The 25,972-nt window shown below is 40.9% G+C and overlaps 1 protein-coding gene across 9 annotated transcripts in view; it reads right to left on the bottom strand.

The window, feature by feature from the left end:
* The window catches only part of NTRK3 (neurotrophic receptor tyrosine kinase 3), a 688,036-nt gene that overhangs the window by 298,097 nt on the left and 363,967 nt on the right, over window positions 1–25,972 (bottom strand). For 6 of the 9 annotated variants that reach the window (XM_056571897.1, XM_056571898.1, XM_056571895.1 and 3 more), the window contains 5 exons: window positions 17,428–17,569; window positions 13,590–13,886; window positions 11,642–11,665; window positions 9,910–9,980; window positions 7,207–7,309 (listed from right to left, as the gene is read on the bottom strand). In XM_056571897.1, the coding sequence (XP_056427872.1) occupies window positions 7,207–7,309; window positions 9,910–9,980; window positions 11,642–11,665; window positions 13,590–13,886; window positions 17,428–17,569 (637 nt within the window). The remainder of the gene's footprint in view (window positions 1–7,206; window positions 7,310–9,909; window positions 9,981–11,641; window positions 11,666–13,589; window positions 13,887–17,427; window positions 17,570–25,972) is intronic. The other 3 variants (XM_056571894.1, XM_056571896.1, XM_056571901.1) reach the window with 1 other exon arrangement.

A 25,972-nucleotide genomic window follows, 5' to 3' on the forward strand; every position in this document is an offset into this window, starting at 1 on the left:
GTTATTTTTTTCCTCAAGGGCAGAGAAATCATAGTTTAAAAGATATGTAAATTAGGCTTTGGAACAAACTGTGTGTTCCCCACGGCTGCTAGAGCCCAGCACAGATCAAGCCCTTGACCAGTTCACTGTGCACTTATCCCCTCCTCCCGCCTGATTGACAGCTACAAGGATATACTGTAATGCTCAGTGGGCTCCTAATTTGAATATTTTTAAACTTGGATATCTAAGTGCTGGAGGTGTAAATTATCTATGAGAGGAATGTCCTGATTCAGGGCCCTATACAGCCATGCCCTTACTTTATACCCTAAAAACCTGCTGACAGGCCAACTTTAAGATCTTAGGTTCCCACTAGTGATGGATGCAGGTAGAGTAACTCTTTCCATATGTAGGGGATTTTATGCCCTGTATACGAAAAACAAAGCTCTGAATACTATAAAAATAGAATAAGGAATTAATCAGCCCAGAATGTTGGACTAAATTGCCCAAGATTTATCTATTTTCCTGAAACCAAAATCACTGGTTTTGCCCGTAATGACCAATCACAGCTCAGCCTTCATTATACCAGGGTTTGTAAAGCTGAGGTATGAAAGCTGAGCTGTGATTGGTTGTTATGACATAATCAGACAGTTTGGGTTTCAGACAGATTAAAACATCTGGGCCATTGAGCCTATGAAAAAAATGGTGTTCTCCAACAATCCAGGGATTAGCAATCAAGGACTCAGATAACAAATGTTTTAAGGTCTATTCACACGTACAGTATTATGTGCAGATTTGATGCACAGAATTTTCTGCTGCAGATTTCAATGTAAACTAAATGACTGAACACAGCTTCAAATCCTGTGCATCAAATCTGCGCAGAATACTGTATACATGTGAATAGACCCTTAAAGACCCTTCTCCATCCACAGGAAGATTGGGACGCCATTATGAAAATCCCAGGGGGTCAAAGTATTCTGTCCCCCACAATCAGACACTTCTCCTTTATCCAGATTACCCCTTTAAGGCTTTAAACCATATTCATTTATTTATGGATAAGATAAAGACATAAAAAAATATTAACCATGAACCATCTACCATGTTTAATCCCATAAAACACATGCGGTACCATTTATAAATATCCTGCCAAATTAATTGCATTTACAATAAACTTGAATACTGAAAAGTGTCTAAGAAGATAGCAAAAAAATAATAAAATAGACTGAACTAAACATGAAGTAGCTACGTACCATTCCCAGGATAACTGTACATGTCTGTATTTAATTTATATCTATAAGAACTAACTGTTTATCAGGAGGGAGAAAATGATATCCCCCCTCCCCCCACCAAATCATAATCAACCACTTTATGTTAAAGTACCTATTAACTAATGCTAAATTAATGGAGAAGCTTTGGAAGCACATTTGACATCCACATAAATATCAAATGAATGTGCTTTGATCAGAAGTATTATAATGAATACCAAATGAATTGATAGTGATGGGCCTCTTAAAAGGCTTCCTGATAGTGGCTGCTGAATATATTTTCTTCTGCTTTTATGTTCTGCATGGGAAATAAAAACTTATCTTCTTCCATTTGACCGCTCAACTAAAATGATAATGTCTTCCACAAAACCCTCGCACTCCCTGGCATTTTAATTGATATATTCACTCAACAATGCCAAAAGTCTAAGCTATACCGATTAATAATACATTCCCATGATGCACATCCATCAATCCAGGCTTTTGTAAGCATTAAATATGTATATTGCAGTAGGCTTTTATTGTATGTTGGGCTGGTGCTATGTTTGATAATCCATAATCATGCTTCAGTTAACAATGCAAACTCTGTGTAGATTCAGCTCCCAAGCCATTGACACGGTGGCCCTGATTTACTATTGTTACCCGACAAGTTTTTTCAGGTTGTGTGACAGATTCTGTCTCATTGCGCTAGAATTCTGTCTGCGCCAGAAATGGAAAAACCCAACCAACTCTCCATTTTACTGAGAAAACCCGAAAAAGGGGCATAGTTGTTGAGAAAAGGGGGTGCGGTTGAAGAAAAGGGACGTGTTCGCGACATTTTCACAAAAACCCAACATATTTACTAAGGTTTCCACAGAAAATGTGGTGGATTTCAGCTCAGGAAAACCCGACAGATCAGAGCATGTGTAAAAAAAAGCAAAATGTAGGGAAAGTGGGAAATGTAGGGAAACCTTAGTAAATACCGTGGAAAAAAATTAGCAGTGAATTAAAGCCCACAAAGAAACCTACACTCCAATCTTAGTAAATATGGGCCGGTGTGTGCATTAACAATGTAGAGAACCAATGCTTTGTTTGTTTTTTAATCATGTACTATTTTTAGGATCTCTATTTGCTGTCAATGAATTAACAAATAGTTGTTTACAAATAGATTAAGAACTGTTCTAATAATTCATCACCCATATAGCTTCATGGTCCCTTGTGAGAGTGAGCTTTTAGGGGGATATCACTTAAAGGGGTTATCCAGGGACTTAAAAAATGGAATGTGGTGTGGAATATAGTTACATTGCATCCCCTGGCTTATTTCTGGTACCATTTTACTCCTTCTCTTCCCACTGCTCCATTTTCATTCTGCTATTTCCTCCTGCACACCCTATTAAAACTACACCTCCCAGTAGTCCTCACTGTCAAGACCGTTATCAAGGGGGTGTGGCTTGTTGATATAATGTCAGAAGGGAGCATGGCTGGACTAGTTATGATAGTGAGAAGGTGACTTGGTTGGATGATGTTAGAAAGGGGGCATGGCTTGCTGGCATAACAACAGAAAGGGTGTGGTTTATAAGGGCACGGATGCTGAAAGCCATTACATAGTGTCACATGATCTCTGTCTCAGTTGGGAGGAGGAAGAGTAGAGAGGAGACATAATGGACAAAGGATGGCAGGTTTTTCCTCACTGTCTGCCTGTCACAGCACATCCAACAGGGAAAACGACACAGTACAGGTAATACGTGTATAAAACAATACTGTTGGTCAGGCCATGAGGAGAGGAAATATGAAACGTTTTTGCTATTTGGAGTACCCCTTTAAATTGGTCACATACTTTTAATAGTTGACAGCTACCTCTCTTGTTTCTGACTCTCTCGATAAAGAAAACTTCTCAGCTGAACAGTCACGTGTTCTCTATCGAGAGAGGAAGGGTAAGCCGATGTCAGACACCTCTGGTAGTGGCTTATCTCACTGAATAATAAAGGGATAGGCAGATGAAATCTGACATGCTCCACTCTTCTATCCACTGACATCATCTATTCATTGAGAGTCAGGAGGAACACATAAACATTTAAACAGTGTTTCCCAACTGATGAGCCTGCAGCTGTTGTAAAACTACAACTCCTAGCATACCTGGACATCCTTTGTCTGTCAAGGCATGCTGGGAGTTGTAGTTTTGCAACAGCTGGAGATACACTGGTTTGTGAACACTGCATTAGACAGTGGGCTGGTCTCACCTAAGTTGGCACTCATGTGTATGGTAAAGAACAAAAATAGAAAGTACATTAGAAAGCTTCATAATAGCCTGGATAATTGGGTCACAATGAGAACCATAAGATGAGAAAGTTCTCTGTGTATTAGATTAGTCAAGTCCGGTCAAGTAAAAGACAAAGTCCCCATCTATGGATTAGATTAGTCTATTCCTATCAAGGAGAAACTCATTGTTTCCATATTGGATTAGTTAGGGAGAATTTCCCTATCTACAAATGAAATCAGTCCGGTGCAGGCCAGGCAAGGTACTGGGAAGCTTATTATCTAGATATTGGATTAGCACAGTCCAGACTAGTTAAAGAAGACCTGTCAGGTGATTTATGCCACCCTATATGAGACCAGAATATGACAGAAGGTAGGGGAGATGAGGCAAATGGGTGTAAAGTATCAATGTCATTTGTAAAAAAAAGTTGACGTGTCTTCAGTCATGTCAAAGTTTAGATTGCACAGGGTCTCAGTCCTGAAACCTGCTACGACTGCAGTTTACAGTGTAACTATGTGAAGTGCACGGCAGCGCAAAACACTGCCTCGCCGGCCGCCAAATCCGGATTCACTACATTAAAGTTTATGATGAATGAGTTACAGCCGGGGAGAGAGTTGTGCCGAACATTTCACCTGGTTGTAACTGGCAATCGCAACAGGACTCAGAACTGACACCCAGTGCAATGTAAATTTCTGGCATGTCTAATGGACATGTCAGAAGCTTTTACAAGTGACAGTGACACTTTATGATTTGGTTCAGGATTTCACAGTAAAAAGCAGAGTAATACACAATAGATATGTGTTAGCAAAATGCATTGATTTATTCAGGACTGCCATTACCGCAGTGTCAGTGTCAACCACCTAATGTATATGGTGACCTGGCTTTCTTCTGATGGTGAATGTAGGAGGAGAAAAGGATTGGACATGTTGGATATGTTGTGTCAGGAACTGTCCAGAGTAGAAGTAAATCCCCATAGAAAGAAAACCTTTCCTGCATTGGACAGTTCCTGACATAGACAGAGGTGTCAGCAGAGAGCACTGTGGTCAGACTGGGAAGAACTTCACAACTTCCTCTATAGTATACAGTTCCTCTACAGTATACAGCAGCTGATAAGTACTGGAAGGGTTAACATTTTTTTAAACAGAAGTAATTTACAAATCTATTTAACTTCCTGACCCCAGTTGATTTGGAAACATTTTTAATGACATTCCATGACACACAATATAGGAGTCTGGACTTGCCACAATTAGTGTCCTTCTCTGTTATTGCTTTTCATTCTTACAAAAAGAAGGCAATGTGAAAAATACAGATAAACAGATGAAAAAATTATTTCTTAAGACACAATTTGTCAGACTCGATCCTTTATGTTATTTCCCATTTCTGACGCCAAGACTAAATTTCAGAAGAATACAAGTATGACAACTAAATTCTGCCTTGGGAGGGGTGAAAATGGTAACAACTGTAAAATAGTAAATTCCATTTATTTATTCATGTATCTAAATATCTATCTATCTATCATCTATCTATCTATCTATCTATCTATCTATCTATCTATCATCTATCTATGTATCTATTATCTATCTATTATTTATCTATCTATCTATCTATTATCTATCTATTATTTATCTATCTATCATCTATCTATTATCTATCTATCTATCTATCTATCTATCTATCTATCATCTATCTATTATCTATCTATCTATTATCTATCTATCTATCATCTATCTATTATCTATCTATCTATCTATCTATCTATCTATCTATCTACCTACCTACTTTCATATCTACCTATATACATAACTACTATATTTGTATGTAAGAGAAAGCCATTTCAATGACTAGACAAGAAAATTCTATTCCTTGTTTATTATATTGTTTAATTTTGACTTGATAGTATTTCAGAATCTCTCTCCTTAGTCTAATAAATAGTGAGTCCTGTCAGCTCGTATTTTCCTCTACCCGATGCCTTAGTGCTAATTTACAATAGATTTGAAAGGGAAGCATTGCATCTGTTACTCAATATTAACAAGAAACTCCAAGCAGGGACGGAAGAGAATTCAATGATGGTGGCACAGCGCCAAGTCAAGAAACTCCACTGAAGTTTAACAAGAAGCTACATCCCTATTATGTATCATTTCAGTGTAATTGATAAAATCAGATCTTTTGTAACTGCAATTTTTCAAGCAGATCAATTCTTGAGGTCAAACACTAGCCACCTCTTCTCTGTATGAGAAGGAAAGTTTGTGCTAAATCTCCAACGTTGAGTAACACAGTAACTGTATGAGCTTGGAACAAGGGCATAGAATGGAGACACAAGATTATGTTTCTACAACCAACAGTTTACATAGGGTGTAGTGGCATGGCATGCAAGGTAAGCAAATAACCTACAATTCTCTAGTAGATAATATAGATGTCACCAGTTAGTAAAATGCTTACATTGCAGAACTTAGGTCTGTAAATCCCAGAGTGATCACAGTATGTGCTTGTTTGTTATTTTTTCCACTCAATGCCAACAGAACTTGACATGTCTGAGAATGATTATAGAGGTTACATGAAGTCAACATTTGGTTTAGATGAAAAGTAAACTGTTTCTCATTTCTTCCCTTATATAGATGTAATTGTTACTCTTTAAAATGAACTATTTGCAATATTTTATATTATTGATTTGTTGTTTACAAAACCATCTGTACATACATATTGCAGCATGATATATATATATATATATATATATATATATATATATATATATATATTTATATATATATATATATATATATATATATATATATATATGTATATATAAATGTAATGTGAAACATATTCAGTCTTTGCTAAGGTTATCCTATCACTCCAAGATCATTTCTATGTTCATAAAATCTCAGGGGTTTTCATGGTTATCTTCCCCCATGTTATGACATAGGACTGTCATGTATTCCTCAGTGAAAGCATTTACCCTTTGCCAATTTTTACAGATAGAGAGTGATGAAGGGAACGATTAAACTAAATCCCTTTCCATAAGAACTGGGTGTGGCAGGATCGTACAATAAATCTGCCATCTTTATATCATGCTCAGAGCTGTAGGCATGGAAGATGTGCATGGAAGGGAGATAAATACAATGATACCTGTCTCTTAGCTGATGGCTGTGTGCAGTTATAAAATTACGTTTTTCTTCTAAGTGCAATAGCGGTGGTGTTGAGCAACAGTAACATGCTTCCTCCCTTCACCACCCCTCCTTATTTGGCTTCTGGTACTGAGCCCTGTACATAAATCATGTAGGGTGGGTGAGGATGGGGAGGGAGGAGGCATGCATACTGGAGCCCAGCACTGCCTCCATGATACTTGAGCTTGGAAGTAAAACATGATTTTATAACATGTGAAATTTACAGTCCAAATGTTCTACCTGAAATTTTCTAACCTATCATGAATCATTTACTAGGAAGCCAACATGGGTAAAAACCCAGCACAATAATAGAAGAGCCTACATGATGAATCACAAACCTGCACAAACCATCAAACTGTTGTATGTTCAATCCTAGACAGCTCCATAGCATCTTTTGGAAGGTGATTCCAATGAATGTGTAAATATTTTATCACATGCTTACAAACACAGCCAAAGTAGCAAAGTAAAGAGCAAATATAAAGGAAAGCAATAAAAATGTATATGCCACTTGGAATTCATATGACTGCTGAATAGAAGCCATAGAGCAAGGTGTGCCAATTTTTCTTACCTTTCATTCCAAATTTTGATCGTCTTCCATATTTGTTGATGACAATAAACAGGACAACTAACAGAACACATGCGAAAGCGGCAAGGCCAACTGCTATGGAAACCTGGAAATAAAAATGCAATTATATTTTATGGATGGGAGGACTCTAGGCTCTCATTATTATATCAGGACATTCAGGACATGTTATTTGCAGCATAACTCGCCACGCCTTTTTCTTTTACTGCAAGATATGATAAATGCTAGAAATTACCCTGTTCAGATGCACCTGTCATAGGAGAATGTTGGATGCACACCGTTAGTATCAATTTATGTTATTAATGGCTTCTCTGCATCTAAATGGGAGTACTTTACATGAGGATATTGGTTTATAGTGTTTATTAGGTACAATTACTAAATTCTAGGACAACATCTGATTGTGCTGCTTTACAACGTCCACACGATATCTTTTTCATAAAATGTACAGAAGAAGAGTGAGTACTTTCTAGCCTACATTATTAACCTGGCACATGTGCATCTCCTAGTGTCTAGTAACCCAAACCATGTATGAGCCAAGGGAATGACTAGGGGAGAAGATAAGGAAAATGACCTGGGTGCCATAGGGATGGTAGCACACCGCTCTACCTTGAACATATCAGATTGAATCTTTGCTCTAGATGACAACTGTTTTAGCTATGATAGAATTATGTTTCTCTACTTTAGAAACCCCAAATAAATTAGATAAAGATAAGTATAAAATTGTTTTTTATGTATCTGACTATTAAAGTTTCAGATTTTCATGAAGCATAACTCCATCTCTAACTCTATCTTTGTCCTTGACAAAGTACTTCCCAACTAATATACATATTGTCTTTTTTACTAATATCAGTGTTCTGTGACCATATACAGATGTTTTCTTTCTCAACTTATCTCTGCACCCAATATATCCTGATATGTATGGGTGAGATTACTAGCCTTCACAACAACATGGTTTGGATACCCAGTGATTGTCATTAGAGATGAGCGAAGTTACAGTGATTCAATTCGTCACGAACTTCTCGGCTTGGCGGTCGCTGTCTTTAGCCTGCATAAATTAGTTTAGCTTTCAGGTGCTCCGGTGGGCTGGAAAAGGGGGATACAGTCCTAGGAGACTCTCTCCTAAGACTGTATCCACCTTTTCCAGCCCACCGGAGCACTTGAAAGCTGAACTAATTTATGCAGGCTAAAGTCAGCAACTGCCGAGCCGGGAGGTCCGTGATGAATCAAATCACTGTAACTTCGCTCATCTCTTATTGTCATGTACAGATGTATTCTTTCTCAACTTATCTTTCTCAACTCTAATACAACCCTATTCAGAGATGTATTGTGTGAGATTACAAGCTTTTCACCGAATATGAGTTTGTGACCCTCTGTCACTTAGCTTTAACACTTTGTTTGTCTATGGGTGGACACCTGGTGACTGTTGTGTAAATTAAATCTTAGAGTGTTTAAAGGGGTACTCCACTGGCCAGAATTCGGAAGTAAGTGTTTTGAATGCTGTTTTCGTGCTGTGGGGGTCGACCACTCCCCTCATGATATTACGGCCATGCCCCCTCAATACAAGTTTATGGGAGGGGCGTGATGACCGCCATGCCCCCTCCCATAGACTTGCATAGAGGAGGCGTGACCATGGCGTGGCTGACCCCCGCAACACGAAAAAAGCGTTCGGAACATTTACTTCCGAACGCTGGCAAGTGGAGTACCCCTTTAAATAGTATATAGTCATTTTGTGAGAAATTGGCACCTTAATTAAACTAAAGGAAAGGTAAGGGTGGATACAGCCATAAATAACGATATGGTGTTCTGTTAGCATGTCATGATATTGTGTTGCATTGATTTTATGAAAAAAAATTCCAAAAAGGGGTAATGCAAGTTATGGCGCCAAAGGAGATAAAATAATAAAACATCCATACTCACAAGTTCAATCCAAGCTCCGGTTGGTAGCCCAGTATTTTTTGAGAAGAGGGCAACAGGTGATGGCTGCAGCCAATCAGTAGCCTCAGCGGTCATGTGTAATACTCCTGGCATCATGGCTCTCATCACTCAGCATTGATGCCAGCAATACGGCACCTATGAGGTGATTAATTGGCTGCAGCAATCATGTGTTGTCTCAAAAAAACACAGTGCCACTGACTGGAGCTTATAATAGGGCTCCAGGTTCTAACAGGTAAGTATGGATTGCTTTATTGTTTTATCCTGTTTGGGGCTATTTAAAAAAAAAACCATTTAACCAAATAAAATATAAGTTAGGTGTGAACAAATCTTTATATCATGCCTATGATACATATAGACCACAGGTTCATTGATATAGAAAGCTATTAACAGCTTGGAATAAGCAGGCTATTATAACCGGTAAGAGGGTGTGATTGGATGGTGATTGTACGGTTCAATGCAGCAGGTCATAAGGCATTTTAGAACAATTGGGCTATAAACAAGTGGTAATACAAATGGAGCTAGGCTTTATTGAGGACTCTTCCTATATGAATTCATACATACGTTATGAACATTCACACCGACAGATCTTGTGATTTGCACATTTCCCATTACCATAACTTGCATGATCATTAGCGGGATTTGTTCAAAGATCCTATTATATTCATCTTATGATCTGCACAGAAGGCTCTAAGGCCGGAAAATATGTTAAAAAGCTGAGCCTGTGTTTTCTTAAGACATCAAAATGTAACTCACGCCAAAAGTGTCCTCTTCTGGTTTATGAGTCACGCTGATTGGAGGCGTGGGACTTATTCCAAGATCTGCTACTGAAACAAAAGGAGTTGAATAATTCTATGAACAATATATTATTATTATTCTCCTTATTCACTGCTTGCTTTAAAGGCCACCAACTATTTTTATCTCAGAGTTCAGATAATTGGCTACCCGCAGATATCCTAGTGCACTCCACTGTCTAGGGCAGTGATTCCCAACTGGGGTCCCGTCAGGCCCTGCCCGTGGTACCACCACGCTCCGGCAATTTTTTTTATTTTTTAAATCTCCCGCCCCGGCCTGCACGCCTTTGAATCACGTCGGCGCAGGGGGAACGTGCAAACTGCACACACAGTTTCCCCCTCCCCCTGCAGCCCTGTGGGTGAGTCACAGGCGCGCAGGCCGGGAAGGGGATATATGCAATGGGGATGGTGCACCGGACCATCCTCCAGGCCCCAGAACCATCCTCCCGGCCCCCAGACCATCCTCCCGGCCCCCGGACCATCCTACTGGTCCCAGGACCATCCATTCTCCCGGCCCCAGGACCATCCATCCTCCCTACTCCAGGACCATCCTCCCGGCCCCCTGCAGAAGGACGTTGAAAAACAGCTCAGCTTAATTAAGGTACTGAACCCTCTTCTCTCTGTCACCCCTGTCCACCCCCCTTTCTCACCCCACTGTTACCTCCTTTCACCCTTGTCTAATTTCCTGTCATCCATGTCCACCTTGTCCGCCACTGTCACCCACATTTACCACCCCTCCGTCCCTTTGTCACCTCCTTGTCATTCCTGTCCACCCCTACGTCCCCCTGTCACCCATGTACACTGTTCTAGACCCATATGTCACCCCTGTTACCCATGTACACCCCTCTGTCACCCACTACTCCTCCCTGTCACCCATGTACACTCTTCTACACCCATGTACACCCTTCTGTCATCCCCTATGCCCCCCTTTCACCCATGTACACTCTTCTAAACCTCTCTGTCACCCCTTTACACCTATAAGCCCCTCTGTCACCCATGTACACTCTTCTACAACCATCTGTCACCCATGTACACCCCTCAATGCCCCTCTGTCACCCATGTACACTCTTCTACAACCATCTATCACCCATGTACACTATTCCACGTCCCTCTGTCACCCATGTACACTATTCCATGTACCTCTGTCACCCATGTACACTATTCTACACCCCTCTGTCACCCATGTACACTATTCCCCGTCAGTCTGTCACCCATGTACACTCCTCTACACACCTGTCACCCATGTACACTATTCTACACCACTCTGATACCCCTTTATACCTATACCCCTGTATTCATCTTCACTTGTAAAAGGGGAATCTGGTCTAGGGACTCACTGTATTTTGAATATATAAATGTACACATGCCCTGAGAGGTTTAAGAACCTTTGTAATAGAATTCAAGTAATAAATATGGACATCTTCAAACTTATTACTGAGAAATATCCTGCTGGTTAGTTTGCTAGCGTGACCTTATCCTCCCACTTAGTGGCCCAGGAGACTACTATTCTATTTAAAAAAGGAATATAATGTTAACAGTTATCGGCCAAATATATATTGGTGAGTAAAGGGAATTTCCTGGTAAGACCCCTCTGGCATTCCTGTCAACATGATCTATTAGGCATTTGGTAATAGGGAAAAGTAAATTGCGGCCCCATGTACTTTACTGAAAAAGCAGTAAGGACAAATACGTACCTGAAACAAAATAATCAGTATTTTCTGTAAAAAGGACAGTAAATGGCAGATTTAGTAAATCAGAACTAACTGTAGATGCAAATCTAAGAGCACTAGCTTATATGAGCAAATGGGAACAGCTATGACATTGGGGGAGGAAATGTGTATCAATATCCACTAGTCACAACATATCGACTACATCATATTAAGATTCTTAATTTAAGAATACATCTGGGAACACATAGTATGGAATAGATAGATAGATAGATATGAGATAGATAGATAGATAGATAGATAGATAGATATGAGATAGATATGAAATAGAAATATATGAGATAGATAGATAGATAGATAAATAGATAGATATGAGATAGATAGATAAATAGATAAATAAATAGATAGATAGACAGATATGAGATAGATAGATAGATACACAACAGAATTTATCCTCGCAGCACACCAGTAAAGTGCAAAGAAGTGAGAGTTTATTCACCCATCAGGACATACTACGTTTCAACGGCATCACGCCGCCATTCTCAAGCATGATAGATAGATAGATATGAGACAGACAGATAGATAGATATGAGATAGATACATAGATAGATGATAGATAGATAGATAGATATGAGATAGATAGATACACAACAGAATTTATCCTCGCAGCACACCCGTAAAGTGCAAAGAAGTGAGAGTTTATTCACCCATCAGGACATACTACGTTTCAACGGCATCACGCCGCCATTCTCAAGCATGATAGATAGATAGATATGAGACAGACAGATAGATAGATATGAGATAGATAGATACATAGATAGATGATAGATAGATAGATAGATATGAGATAGATAGATACACAACAGAATTTATCCTCGCAGCACACCCGTAAAGTGCAAAGAAGTGAGAGTTTATTCACCCATCAGGACATACTATGTTTCAACGGCATCACGCCGCCATTCTCAAGCATGATAGATAGATAGATAGCTAGATAGATATGAGACAGACAGATAGATAGATATGAGATAGATAGATACATAGATAGATGATAGATAGATAGATATGAGATACAGCAACCAAGTAGACCCAGCAGATAGATGATAGAGGGCTCAAGTCCTACAGAAAAGCATGGGAACTAAGATCCTGTACGTTTGTCCACAGCAGGAACACTGTTCCCATCAGCAGGAGTCCTGCAGGACCAGCTTTTGAGTAGAAATCTTGAGTGAGTTCCCACACTTTTTCTCCCAGGACTTGACCCCTAGATAGATAGATAGATAGATAGATAGAAAGATAGATAGATAGATAGATAGAGCAGAGTATAATAAACCAATAGACAGTAAAATTGATGTACATTGAACATTTTTTTTTAAATAATACGGTTGCGTGGTTAAACTAAGCTTATATTTTAATAAAAAATATATGATTTATGAAAAAAATATCAATAGTTATGAAGACAAGAATAATGCATGTACAGAAACAAAATAGTTCCATGCTTTACTGGTTTATCACAGAACAATATACTGAGGACTGACATGGCTTCTATTGAGTAAAATCTGTATTGTGTTTGGTTAAAGGCTAAAAAAAGCTAATTGTTCCATGAAGATAGATGGTTGATATTAACCCTTGATATGCTCTGTAGACTCTCATAAAAATATCTCCCTATTTTTCCTGCTAACCCTGGTTTTTCTTTTCCTTCAGTTCCTACAACTTCATTGACCTTGATCCTATTCGGATGAGCTATACTATTTCAGTGTACAATGCTACTTGCAGAGCCACTAATCCTAACATTTCTGAGGATGACAATGACATAAAGATATTCTATCTATCTATGTAACAGCTTTGTTACTAAGAACGAAGATATATTTCACACTGTCTATTATAGTTGAGATAGTAAATAGAAGATTTTAGAGGCTATACAAAGGATGGGACAAGTAGGCTAAGGCAAGGAGTCGATTAAATGGAAATGTTAACTCACCAGGATATGGCTGCTCCAAAAAATGTGCATAAACTGTTTGTGTAGCAATTCCAAACTTATTTTTAGCAATCAGTGTATAGTTTCCATTGTAATAATGTGTAGGTTTATTAAACAATAGGCAGCCTTCCATGGACGTGTCCTGCTTATAAACCTCTTGACGTATGAAATCCACCGGTCGTAGAGGCTGGTTGTTATGATACCAGGTTAGGACTGGGTACGGGTTCCCACGAACAGTAAATTCAATGCAATGCTCCAGATGAACCACTGGCTCTCTTAAACTCAGTATCCGAGGAGGATCTGCACATAAAGAGAGAAAAACAAAGTTCTATATTTTCTTTTTATTAGAGTGCTGTACCATACATAGTTCACGCTGAGTCAAATGATTACGATAATTTAGAAATGTGTCAATATTTTAAGCTTCTACAATATTGTTTATGACAATTTGGTATAATAATGTAATCAATGTTTATTTACTGATTGAATAGTTGATTTATTTATTTATTGTAACTAGCATCTTCCTATACTGTATATAATGCAAACGATGCACCCATTGTTATTATACCTAGTAAAAATCCACTTAATCATCTTTTAGTATTTGAGCCCTGCTGCCAAGACTTAAGAACTTTCTTCTTTCTCAAAAAAGTTGCGTCTTATTTTTGTGAAAACAAATGTGTGAGAGTCTAGTATTGCTCACCACATAAGAAGAAACAGGGTGCCAGGTTTATGATGACCACAAATAAGTCGGCATGAACCTCATGACCGAAGCCATCTACTTGTCTGCAGGTTCTCTCTAGGGCTATGTTTACAAAAATTTAGCTTGAAAATTCCGATGCAGCAGCCTCCCATTGTTTTCAATTAGATTTTTGCGGAATCTGCTGGCATATGCTTTGTCATCAATGGTGACCACCAGGGCTGGATTGGACAACCAGGATACCAGGAAAATTTCTGGTTGGCTGGCCGCCCTGTGGGCCGCCAGGGTCTGGAGGACAGGCTGCTTGAGTCCTGACAGCTATTACACATACATCAGCTGGCACTCAGCTTGTCAGGAGTCTCAGGACCTCAGCTGCAGCATCACACACAGAGCAGTCTGAGACTGACAGCTGCACAGTGACCAGAGGTCCGGAGGTGGCAGAATCTGTGCAGTAGAAGTACAGAGAGGACACTCACTGTCTCTCCTGTCTGCCTCCTCACTGCTCCTGGCTCCTCCTCCTGTCGGCACACTGGAGCTCCTCTGGGGACCATCTGCAGCGCGGGGTGAGTGGTGAGAGGAGCCTGATGTTATTATTGTGTGAGAGAGGGGGCTGGGAGCCTTGGGGAGTAAGTGGAGACCTGTTATATGTATATGTGTGTATGGGGGGGGACTGGAATGTGGGGGGGGGTGTTTGGGGGGACTGGTATGTGGAGACGTGTTATGTGGGGGTGGGGGTTACTATTATGAGGATACCTGCTATGTGAGGAGGGGGGAGGGGGCTTGATAGGGGAGACCAGTTATGTGATGAGGGTGGAGGGCTGGGGATCTGTTTTGTGGGGTGGGGGGCTAGGGGACCTGTTATGTGGGGTGGGGGCTGGGGGGCCTGTTATGTGGGGTGCGGGGGATTAAGTGGAGACCTGTTATATGTATTTGTGTGTGGGCGGGGGAAGGGGTACTGGAGAGGGGAGACCTGTCGTGTGTGTGTGTGTGGGGGGAGGGGGAGACCTGCTGTTGCTACTTTTGTGAGGGAGGGGAGCACTTTGGTTCTCTTTTTTTCATTTTAAGTTGTTTATTTATTGCTTTTTAATTAATTATAGTTTAATATATTTAACTGCTGTTAAGGGGAACCTGTGATCAGTTTTACGCTGTTGGGACAGCATAACACTGGTGCAGGCATCACGATCCGTAACACTATGAGTTACTCTGAGACACTCCGACATTCAGAGTAATCCTAGTATAAAAATGCTCCAGCTGTTGCAAAACTACAACTCATAGCATGCCCAGACAGCCTTTGGCTGTCTGGGGATGCGGGGAGTTGTAGTTTTGCAACAGCTGAAGGTCCACAGTTTGGAGACCTAGGTCCTATACACTCCTGCAGTAGAAGATGAGGGGAAGTCCTCACCAATCTCTGTGCAAATAAAATCTTCTTTTTATTTCAGTGCAGCATAGATACAGAGTATTGCGGGAGATAAGGAAATGATTGCTGCACAACAGGTTACAGCTGCTGCACGTGACCTCACTCTTCATCAGACCATACCCATGCTGTATACAGGATTGAGGATAAAGGTATACAGTATTATCATACATGGCAAATTGACTTTCTTATATCAAACATGTGCAGGCAATGTTTCTCCTGGAGAGAGCGGAAACCTTCCCTGTACACTTTGATGTAATTAAATACAGTGGCCCCTCAAGTTACAATATTAATTGGTTCCACGATGACCAATGTATGTTGAAACAATAACTCTATGGAAATTTGGTAATTGCTTCTGATGATAAAAGAAAATAGATAACTAAAAGAGATAAAGCAAGTCCCTATATATAAAAGTAAGAAAGAGCTGCTGGTGCTGTAATCACTGTCTATGTAGAGAACAGGAGCTTCTTCAGGGTCCTGTACAGTACACACAGTGTCCCAAAAAAGTAATGGAGCCACCCCTACCTGGTGTCCAAAGGAGCAGCGTACCCTGGTACAGGTAAAGAGTACAGAACATGTAAAAGCTCCCTGCACTGTAGGGGGCACTACCAGACACCAGGCAGTGTATACACTTCAGTAATACAGGGGTTTTAAAAGTGAATGTCCATTCCGATTGGTCAGATCTTCCAACCTTTGACACGCTTCACAGATCTGCACTGTCCATAACATTGTATGTTGAGTCTGGTTTGAAGTTATCATGGTCCAGAAAGTTGAGGGATTACTGTATACTTTATTCATGGTATTATCTGGAGTGCTGCAGTGGACTTTCTTGCCACAAGATAGTTCTCTTACGGAAGCCTGGCAAATCAAATACAAGGCTTTCCTGCGGCCAGCAGCTGTCACAGTGCTGTGATGCTGTAGGGCTGGTATGAAATTATTTCCAGGGCTGCTTTTTATCCACAGTCCGGCCCTGGTGACCGCACATGTCCTAGTGATCCTGATTCAGTTAGCCTCTACCATACACGCAATGTCCACCTGAAATTTTGCTGGGTGGACATTCCATAGTGTAATCCTGTCCTGAAAGTTTACAGACCAATATATGTATACATAAATATATATATGTATATATATATATATATATATATATATATATATATACAGTGGTCCCTCAGGTTATAATAAGTAAGGAACAGCTGCTGGAAGCTGTAAAGCACCATCTATTTAGATCACAGGATCTTATTTAGGATCATGTACAGTGTCGTAATGAAGTAAAATGCCACCCCCCCCCCCCAACTTTGTGTCTAAAGGAGCAGCTAACCCTGGCAGAGGTAAAGAGGTAAAGAGTACTACGGAACAGCAAGGAGGCATCTTCTGTGTAAGATTCCTGGTATGAGAGGGTAGAGAGGCAGCAGCAGGGGAGGTGGGCAGCCAGTTGGTCATGGCACAGTTACAGAGAGAAGATTTACAGAAATTAAGCAGTTAGGAGGAAACAACTCCAAATGTGAATTACTGGTTACACTTCACATAAAGCAGCACTCTATATGAGTGTTTTTTTTTTAATAGATACTGCAGAATAAAGAGGAATTAGGAGAAACAGATGTAGTACTTAACTTTTGTATGCATGTAATATACAGAACGTTTAAAAAAAAAGAACCTAGAGAGCTAGGAAAACTATGCCGGACTTGCTACAGTATTAAGGGAACATCCACATTGATGTCATCACTCCAACTTACAGTAGATGGTGAGCGACACGGTAGTTTTAGTCATCCCCACCACATTTTCTGCAATGCAGGTTACGTTGGAGCCGTTGTCCTCTCCAGAGACATTGACTAGGGTCAGGTTAATGGAATGCACATTGGTCCAGTTGACATTAGTCTGCAGTCGTCATGAACATGTCAGGGAAGCATGAAAAGAAATATGCAAGAAAACCGTTAAAAATTGAACAAAGCAAATGCAAAAAGATTGCTGTGAAGTTATCTGCACGGAAGAACAAAAGCCGCTTTCATTATGACATCAAAGAAGATTTCAGCAGAGAGAAGAGAATTCAATTCTACAAATGCCTTTTTTGTACCTAGTTATTTCCTTTACAATGTTAACTATATTTTTATCTCGATAATTGTCAGAATAAAGTCCAATTATAATACAATTTCCATATAAACAATTGAACGGAATTTGTACAATTAGTAAAAAATGTGTTTTGTTCATAATAGTGTCAAACTTTGCAATCATGGAAGACATTATAGAGCTATTCAAACACGTAATTTCTTTAAAATGTAGAAAATAAGCATATTCTAAAATATAATAATTAGTGTTTTAGACTTTATCTAGAAAGACTAACAAAACCGAAAATGATGTTATCTTCTAAACGCAGAATAATAAAATGTGCCGTATTAACTCTAATATCTACCTTGCTTTACCTTTAATGAACTGTATGGAATGAATAGACTATTATTTTATGGAAGCTTTTCTACGACTGCAAGTTCTTGTCATGTGAACAACAGGGAACAATGGACTCATGTCTAAAAACTAGTACAGACAAAAAGTGGAGCAGTCGGATTACATCTTTTATTTTCTAGCCTCCCATTAAAACATTAAAAAGTGATCTGATTGATTGGAATAGGCAATTCTGGGACATTTTATCTGCCCTAGTTTCTATAGAAGATATGAAGATATGAGATCAACAAACACTGGATATAAATTTTAGAGATGTTTCTATCTAAAGCTGGAAAATATGCACTTTTACAGGGTGTTAAAGTTTCAACAAATTGAAACTTATTGATTGTAGTACTGAAACTTTTGCAATGTCCCTAAACACTTTCTTTATCAGTTACTTGTATTTCCCGAGTGCTACATTGTCAACCAACAGGTCATTGTTTACTTCCAGAAGATAAACATTTGTCCTGGTCATGTAAAGATTAGTGTTGGGCACAAATTTCACATTTCAAATTTTTATCGCGAATATCGTAAATTCAGGAATATTGCGAATGTATTTGCTATATATTTGAAATTACGAATATTCACTTTCTTCTGCATATGTGCATAGTCGCATATGTGAATATTTGCTTATTCCTTCTTTTCACTTGTGGGCCAATTAGAATGATGCAAATACACTTGTCAGAGGTTATCAACAACATCCCTAGCAACCACCAGTAAAGTTGCCCACCCGCTCACTGTTTTCTTCCTCGAATATGCAAATATAACGAATACGCAAAATTCACGAATATAGGAGGAATATTTGTCTATATATTCACAAAATATTGCAAATTCGAATATGGCCAATGTCGCTCATCACTAGTAAAGATCATATAGTTACACTAGATTTTTTATTTGAGCAATTGTGTGCTGATCTCATGACCAGAACTAATTGTTTGTGTTCTCAAAGTAAACCTTGTCAATTTCTAGTAAAAGACTGTAAGTAGAGATGGACTGTGTGGGAGTGGGAGAAGAGGGTTGCATTGACAATCCAACACAATGGGCAGCACATTGAAGCTTGTAAATAACTCATGAAAGAATAAAGTTACGTTAAAACCAAAAACATCATTGTTTTTCTTGTGAAATTCCCCATAAGTTTGATGTGTCACATAACCCTCTTCCTATTGAAAAAACAAAAGTTGGATTCAAAATGGCTGACTTAAAAATGGCCGCCATGGTCACCACCCATCTTGAATAGTTTCCCCCCTCACATATACTAATGTGCCACAAACAGGAAGTTAATATCACCAACCATTCCCATTTTATTAAGGTGTATCCATAGAAATGGCCCACCCTGTATAACATATTACAGTTCTGCAGGAAATGTATAACACATTATAAGTATCATTTTACTGAAATCCGTATGAAACTTATTAATTGCTATGCATACATTTGTGACTCTTATTAAGTTCATAGAGAGCTTACATTTCCCTCATAGTACAAAAACATAGATGATGATTGTGTTTTGACACTGCAGAGAAAAGACAACAGTATAAGATGAGTTTCAGTGGAAGAAGAAAGAGAATGAAAAGAGACAACTGACAGGTTTAGCCCGATACATCTGACATGCTCAAAGTAATAGACAAGACGGGAAGACTGCAGTTACTGTTCATCCGTACTACAGGACTCAGATGGAACAGATGCCATACTAAGTCTCTTGACCTTCTTGTCTGCACTTCACTAAAGGGGATGGACAAGGTTCCCACCCCTATAAAATATAAATAGGAGATTAATGATTCAGTTCACTGCACAACTGTTCAGCTAGGAAGCACTTTACAAAACTATCTATATACCGCCTTGTGTGACAGCTAGAAAACTTCTGATGAACTCAGCTTTTTATTAAACATAAAAGTTAGCCAATGTCTTTATTGTATTCATTCAAAATTTGAAGAAAACCACAAAAAAGAGCTTATGTGTCATTGTGTCCTTGAGAACAGCTCAGATTATTGGTGTAGCATAGTTATGGTAACTTAAGTTCTAGTGCCTTCCATGATTTAAAATGATGTTCAAGGTGAAACCAAGGAAAGCGACATTTTCCAGTTTGCATTTGTAGGTCATACTAGCGATAGCAGCATTTTGTCCTGCCCAAGACTCAATTATTCCCATAGCTTTGTACGTGGTCTTGCTCCACTCCTTTTTATTTCTAGATTTGTACCAAATAATTTTTATAAAGCACAAACTCCTTTCTTGCACTACATGTCTTGTGTTTTGATACTTTTTATAACTAATTTAATATTTTAGGAACTGTTTATAAAAGAGGGTATGTGTATGAAAAATGTGTCAAATGTACACTGCTCAAAAAAATAAAGGGAACACTTAAACAACACAATGTAACTCCAAGTCAATCACACTTATGTGAAATTACACTGTCCACCCAGGAAGTGCAAATTGTTGTGCAAATGGAACAGACAACAGGTGGAAATGTTAGGGAATTAGCAAGACACCCCCAATAAAGGAGTGTTTCTGCAGGTGGTGATCACAGACCACTTCTCAGTTCCTATGCTTCCTGCCTGATGTTTTGGTCACTTTTGAATGCTGGTGGTGCTTTCACTCTAGTAGTAGCATGAGACGGAGTCTACAACCCACACAAGTGGCTCAGGTAGTGCAGCTCATCCAGGATGGCACATCAATGCAAGCTGTGGCAAGAAGATTTGCTGTGTCTGTCAGTGTAGTATCCAGAACATGGGGGCACTACCAGGAGAAAGGCCAGTACATCAGGAGACGTGGAGAAGGCCATAGGAGGGCAACAACCCAGCAGCAGGACTGCTACCTCTACCTTTGTGCAATGAGGCCACAAATGTGCATATTCCACTTAAACGGTCAGAAACAAACTCCATGAGGGTGGTATGAGGCCCTAACATCCACAGGTGGGGGTTGTGCTTACAGTCCAACCCCATTCAGAACGTTTGGCATTTGCCAAATAACAGCAAGATTGGCAAATTTGCCAGTGGCGCCCTATGCTCATCACAGATGAAAACAGGGGGGCTGCAAAGCCATCCATGTGCTTGCCAGAGTTAGCCTGACTGCCATTAGGTACCGAGATGAGATCCTCAGACCCCTTTTGAGACCATATGCTGGTGCGGTTGGCCCCGGGTTCCTCCTAATGCAAGACAATGCTTGACCTCATGTGGCTGGAGTGTGTCAGCAGTTCCTGCTAGAGGAAAGCATTGATGCTATGGACTGGCCCGCCCATTCCCCAGACCTGAATCCGATTGAACACATCTGGGACATCATGTCTCGCTCCATCCACCAATGCCACGTTGCACCACAGACTGTCCAGGAGTTGGCAGATTCTTTAATCAAGGTTTGGGAGGACATCCCTCAGGAGACCATCCGCCACTTCATCAGGAGCATGCCTCAGCATTGTAGGGAGGTCATACAGGCATGTGGAGGCCACACACACTACTGAGCCTCATTTTGACTTGTTTTAAGGACATTATTAGAGATGAGCAAATCGAAGTTCACGGACCCGAATTCGTTACGAATTTCATGAAAAATTCGATTCGCAACGAATACGAATATCACCGCGATTCTATCGCACAAATCGCTTAATTAAACTCCATTGTACATGGGGCAGGGGATTATGGGAGGGCGGGAAACAGCGGCAAGAATGAAGGTAGGCAGGCTGACTCTGAATCACATGTGAGATGCAGCCTATTAGTGTTCACTGACCCCTGTGATGTCACAGCCCCTATATAATCGGTGGCCATCTTGCCTCTCTTCATTTCATCCATGCACTCAGATGGAGAGGACAGGACTGCATGTGAATAGCTCATACCACAGCGTTACACTGCAACTGCTAGTAACATCAGCATTAGGGAAAGACAGGAGTGCAGAGTGCTTTGTCGTTCACACTGAGAAGGATCATTGATAGCTAAACCTCCTATTCACGTTATTGAGCATTGCAGCAGAGAGGGGCAGATACATGTCAGCTGCCTCATACAGATCTCCAAGCTGCCTGAACTTTCTGAAGCATCTTATCTCCTCATTTTTCAGCCCAATTGAGTTAAATTTTATTTGCTCCACAAATCTTCTGCTGCTCAGAATTGTGTGACAGAGTGCAATTTAGGGTTTAATCCCTGGATTTTTTTTGTGGTGCTGCACTGTTGGGTCCTGCTGCTGTTCAGAAATAAGTCATATTAGTGTGGACTTTAGTGCCTTTTTACCATTTTTCACCTGTTACTCTGTCTCTGTGCTAAATTCAGTGTTATACCACACGTCATACACCTGCCGGTGTATAAAAGAAAAAAACATTTTTTTTCCTGCGTACAAATACGCTTAACAGTGCCCTTATCATTGCAAAGGACCTAAATACAAGCAATTAGCGTGACATATACTACCTTCTTTTCTGTCTCTGTGCTAAATTCAGTGTTATACCACACGTTATACACCTGCCGGTGGTAAATTCTGTGTTAGACCACACGTTATACACCCTCTGGTGTATTAAAGAAACAAAAGTTTTTCCTGCATACAAATACGCTTAACAGTGGCCTTATCATTGCAAAGGGCCTACACACAAGCAAATAGCGTACCATATACTACCTTTTTTTCTGTATCTGTGCTAAATTCAGTGTTATACAACACGTTATACACCTGCCGGTGGTAAATTCTGTGTTGGACCACACGTTATACACCCTCTGGTGTATTAAAGAAACAAAAGTTTTTCCTGCATACAAATACGCTTAACAGTGGCCTTATCATTGCAAAGGGCCTACATACAAGCAAATAGCGTACCATATACTACCTTTTTTACTGTCTCTGTGCTAAATTCAGTGTTATACCACACGTTATACACTTGCCGGTGTATGAAAGAAAAAAAAAAGTTTTTCCTGCACACAAATACGCTTAACAGTGCCTTTATCATTGCAAAGGGCCTAAATACAAGCAAATAGCGTGCCATATACTACCTTTTTTTCTGTCTCTGTGCTAAATTTAGTGTAATACCACACGTTATACACCTGCCGGTGTATTAAAGAAAAAAAGAAGTTTTTCCTGGGTACAAATACGCTTAACAGTGCACTCATCATTGCAAAGGGCATACATACAACCAAGTAGTGTACTATTTAGTACCTGTATTTCTGTCTCGGTGCTAAATTCAGTGCTATTCCACACATTAGTATATACCGGCTGGTGTATACAACAAAAAAAAAAGAGTTTTTTTCTGCGTATAAATACGCTTAACAGTGCGCTCATCATTGCAAAGAGCATACATAGAACCAAGTAGTGTACTATTTACTACCTGTTATTCTGTCTCTGTGCTAAATTCAGTACTATTCCACATATTAGTATACACCTGCTGGTGTATTAAAAAAAAAAAAAAGTGTTTTTTCTGCGTCGAAATATGCATACCAGTGCGCTCATCATTGCAAAGGGCATACATACAACAAAGGAGTGTACTATTAAGTAACTGTTATTCTGTCTATGGCCTATATACTTTGAAAGGACAGCCGTAAGTAATCGCCTGCTGCTGTTCTATACCCTCATAAACGCACTAAGTATGTCAGGCAGGGAAGTGCCAGGACGTGCACAGAGAAGGGGCAGAGGCCTACATGCGTCAGGCAGAGTTGGCAGCAGACTTGGGGCGAGTGGCAGCAGGAGTAGCAGCATTAGGCCTGAGCTCCCGTTAACACCCAGCGGTCGTGTCGTCGACCCATTTCTCCTCGTCAATTGGTTTGCACACTCATCCCCATTATCACAAGCGACATGTGACAACCCCAGTAAAGAGTCGTGGGTTCCTCAGACACAACCCTCAGTCGGCATGGCCGAGAGCAGTCCCCATAATCCCATTGCCTTTTTCCTATGCTGTTCCCTCTCCCAAAGAAGTATCTCATGCTTTGGGTTCAGCTCCACTATTTACTGAGGACGATCCAATAGAGGACAGTCAGCAGTTAATGGGCAGCCAAGAATGTGAGGAGACATGCGTCGCTTGCTCTGCAAGGCGGGCAAGTAGTGATGCGGAGAGTGACGTGGGAGGCGGTGTTTCAATTGTTCAGGGTCCTGAGGCAGACACTGTTGTGGAACACGAGGAGAACATCAGTGACGTGCACATATCTTTTGATGATGATGAAGCCGATCGCAATTGGGAGCCTGGTGCAGAACCCGGGGCTTCATCATCATCAGGAGAAGAGATTTGTTCTTTGTCTATGAGGCAGCAAGGTGGTAGCACGGTTGGCAATCAGCGTGGTGGTAGTGGAAATTCAGGAGCCAAACGTGCCAGGGGGAGACCATCTGCTTCGCAGCAAGCTACCATTCAGGGAGGTAGTGGAACAGGGGTTCCTGTAGACGGCGCCAATAGCAGTGAAATAGTGCGGACTGCGGGTGGAAAGATCAGCTACTCTGCGGTGTGGTTGTTCTTCATAAAGAATCCGGAGGACCTTAGCGTAGTCACATGCAAAATCTGTCGGCAGAAAGTGAAGCGTGGCAAGGTTCCCATTCCCGGCACCACGGCTCTGCGTCAACACATGATTCGCCACCATAAAGCGGCCTGGGATAACCGTGGCTCCGATGTAGTGGTCCAGCCTGCCGCATCACCCAGTGGCCATCCGCTCCCTCCGTCATCCAGCCAAGGCTCCACCACCTCAGCCGAAGGGACCATTGTGTAAAACCCTCCTTCTTGTGCTCCTGCTTCTTCCGCTCGTAGTCAGTCATTCCGCCAACAATCGATCGGCGAAGCCATGTCCAAGAGACAACAGTATGCGCCCACTCATCCAACGGCACAGAAGTTGAATGTGCTCCTGTCCAAGTTGCTGGTGTTGCAGTCCCTCCCTTTCCAACTGGTGGACTCTGCAGCTTTCAGGGAATTGATGGCTTGTGCCGAGCCGAGGTGGAAAGTCCCAAGCAGTCATTTCTTTGCGAAGAAGGCTGTACCAGCCCTGCATAAGTTTGTACAAGAGAAGGTGGGCCAGTCCTTGAGCCTGTCGGTGTGTTCAAAAGTGCACGGCAGCGCCGACGTGTGGAGCTGTAACTACGGGAAGGGACAATACATGTCTTTTACGGCCCACTGGGTAAATGTTGTTCCTGCACTGCCACAACAGCAACTTGGACAGGTCACACCACTTCCTCCTCCACGCTCTCGCTCCCAGGCAGTTGGTCCTTTTACAGTGTGCGCCTCCTCCTCCTCCTCCCCCGTGTCCTCGGCCTCCACTGCACGTCCAAATCTCGGTGGACCTTCATCGTACCACGTGTGTAGGGCAAAGCGGTGTCAAGCCGTCCTTCACATGGTTTGCCTTGGCGAACGGAGTCACACAGGGGAGGAACTGCTGAAGTTCATTAGGGAAGTAATCCGAGTATGGCTTACTCCACGAAATCTGGAAATGGGAACCATGGTGACCGACAATGGGAAGAACATTGTGGCCGCGCTGCAACAAGGAAGTGTGAACCATTCGCCCTGCATGGCACACATGTTGAATCTGGTTGTCAAGAAGTTCACCCCATTTGCAAGACGTCCTGACAATGGCAAGCAAACTGTACATGCACTTCAGCCACTCGTACACCGCCAAGCACACTTTGCTTGAGCTGCAGTTTCAGAACGGTATCCCACAACATAGTCTCATTTGTGACATTGCCACACGTTGGAATTCCACCCTCCATATGTTGGACAGACTATACGAACAAAGAAAAGCCATCACAGATTTTTTGATGATGATACAAGCAGATAGGAGTACTCCCATGTGTAACTTCAATGTGAACAAGTGGCAGCTCATACGTGACATCTGCCGTTTGCTGAGGCCCTTTGAGGAAGCCACATTTTTTGTTAGTCGCTCGAATTACGCCATGAACGACGTAATTCCACTCCTACATTTACTC

The sequence above is a fragment of the Hyla sarda genome, chromosome 4 (genome assembly GCF_029499605.1).
Source record: "Hyla sarda isolate aHylSar1 chromosome 4, aHylSar1.hap1, whole genome shotgun sequence".
Taxonomy (NCBI): domain Eukaryota; kingdom Metazoa; phylum Chordata; class Amphibia; order Anura; family Hylidae; genus Hyla; species Hyla sarda.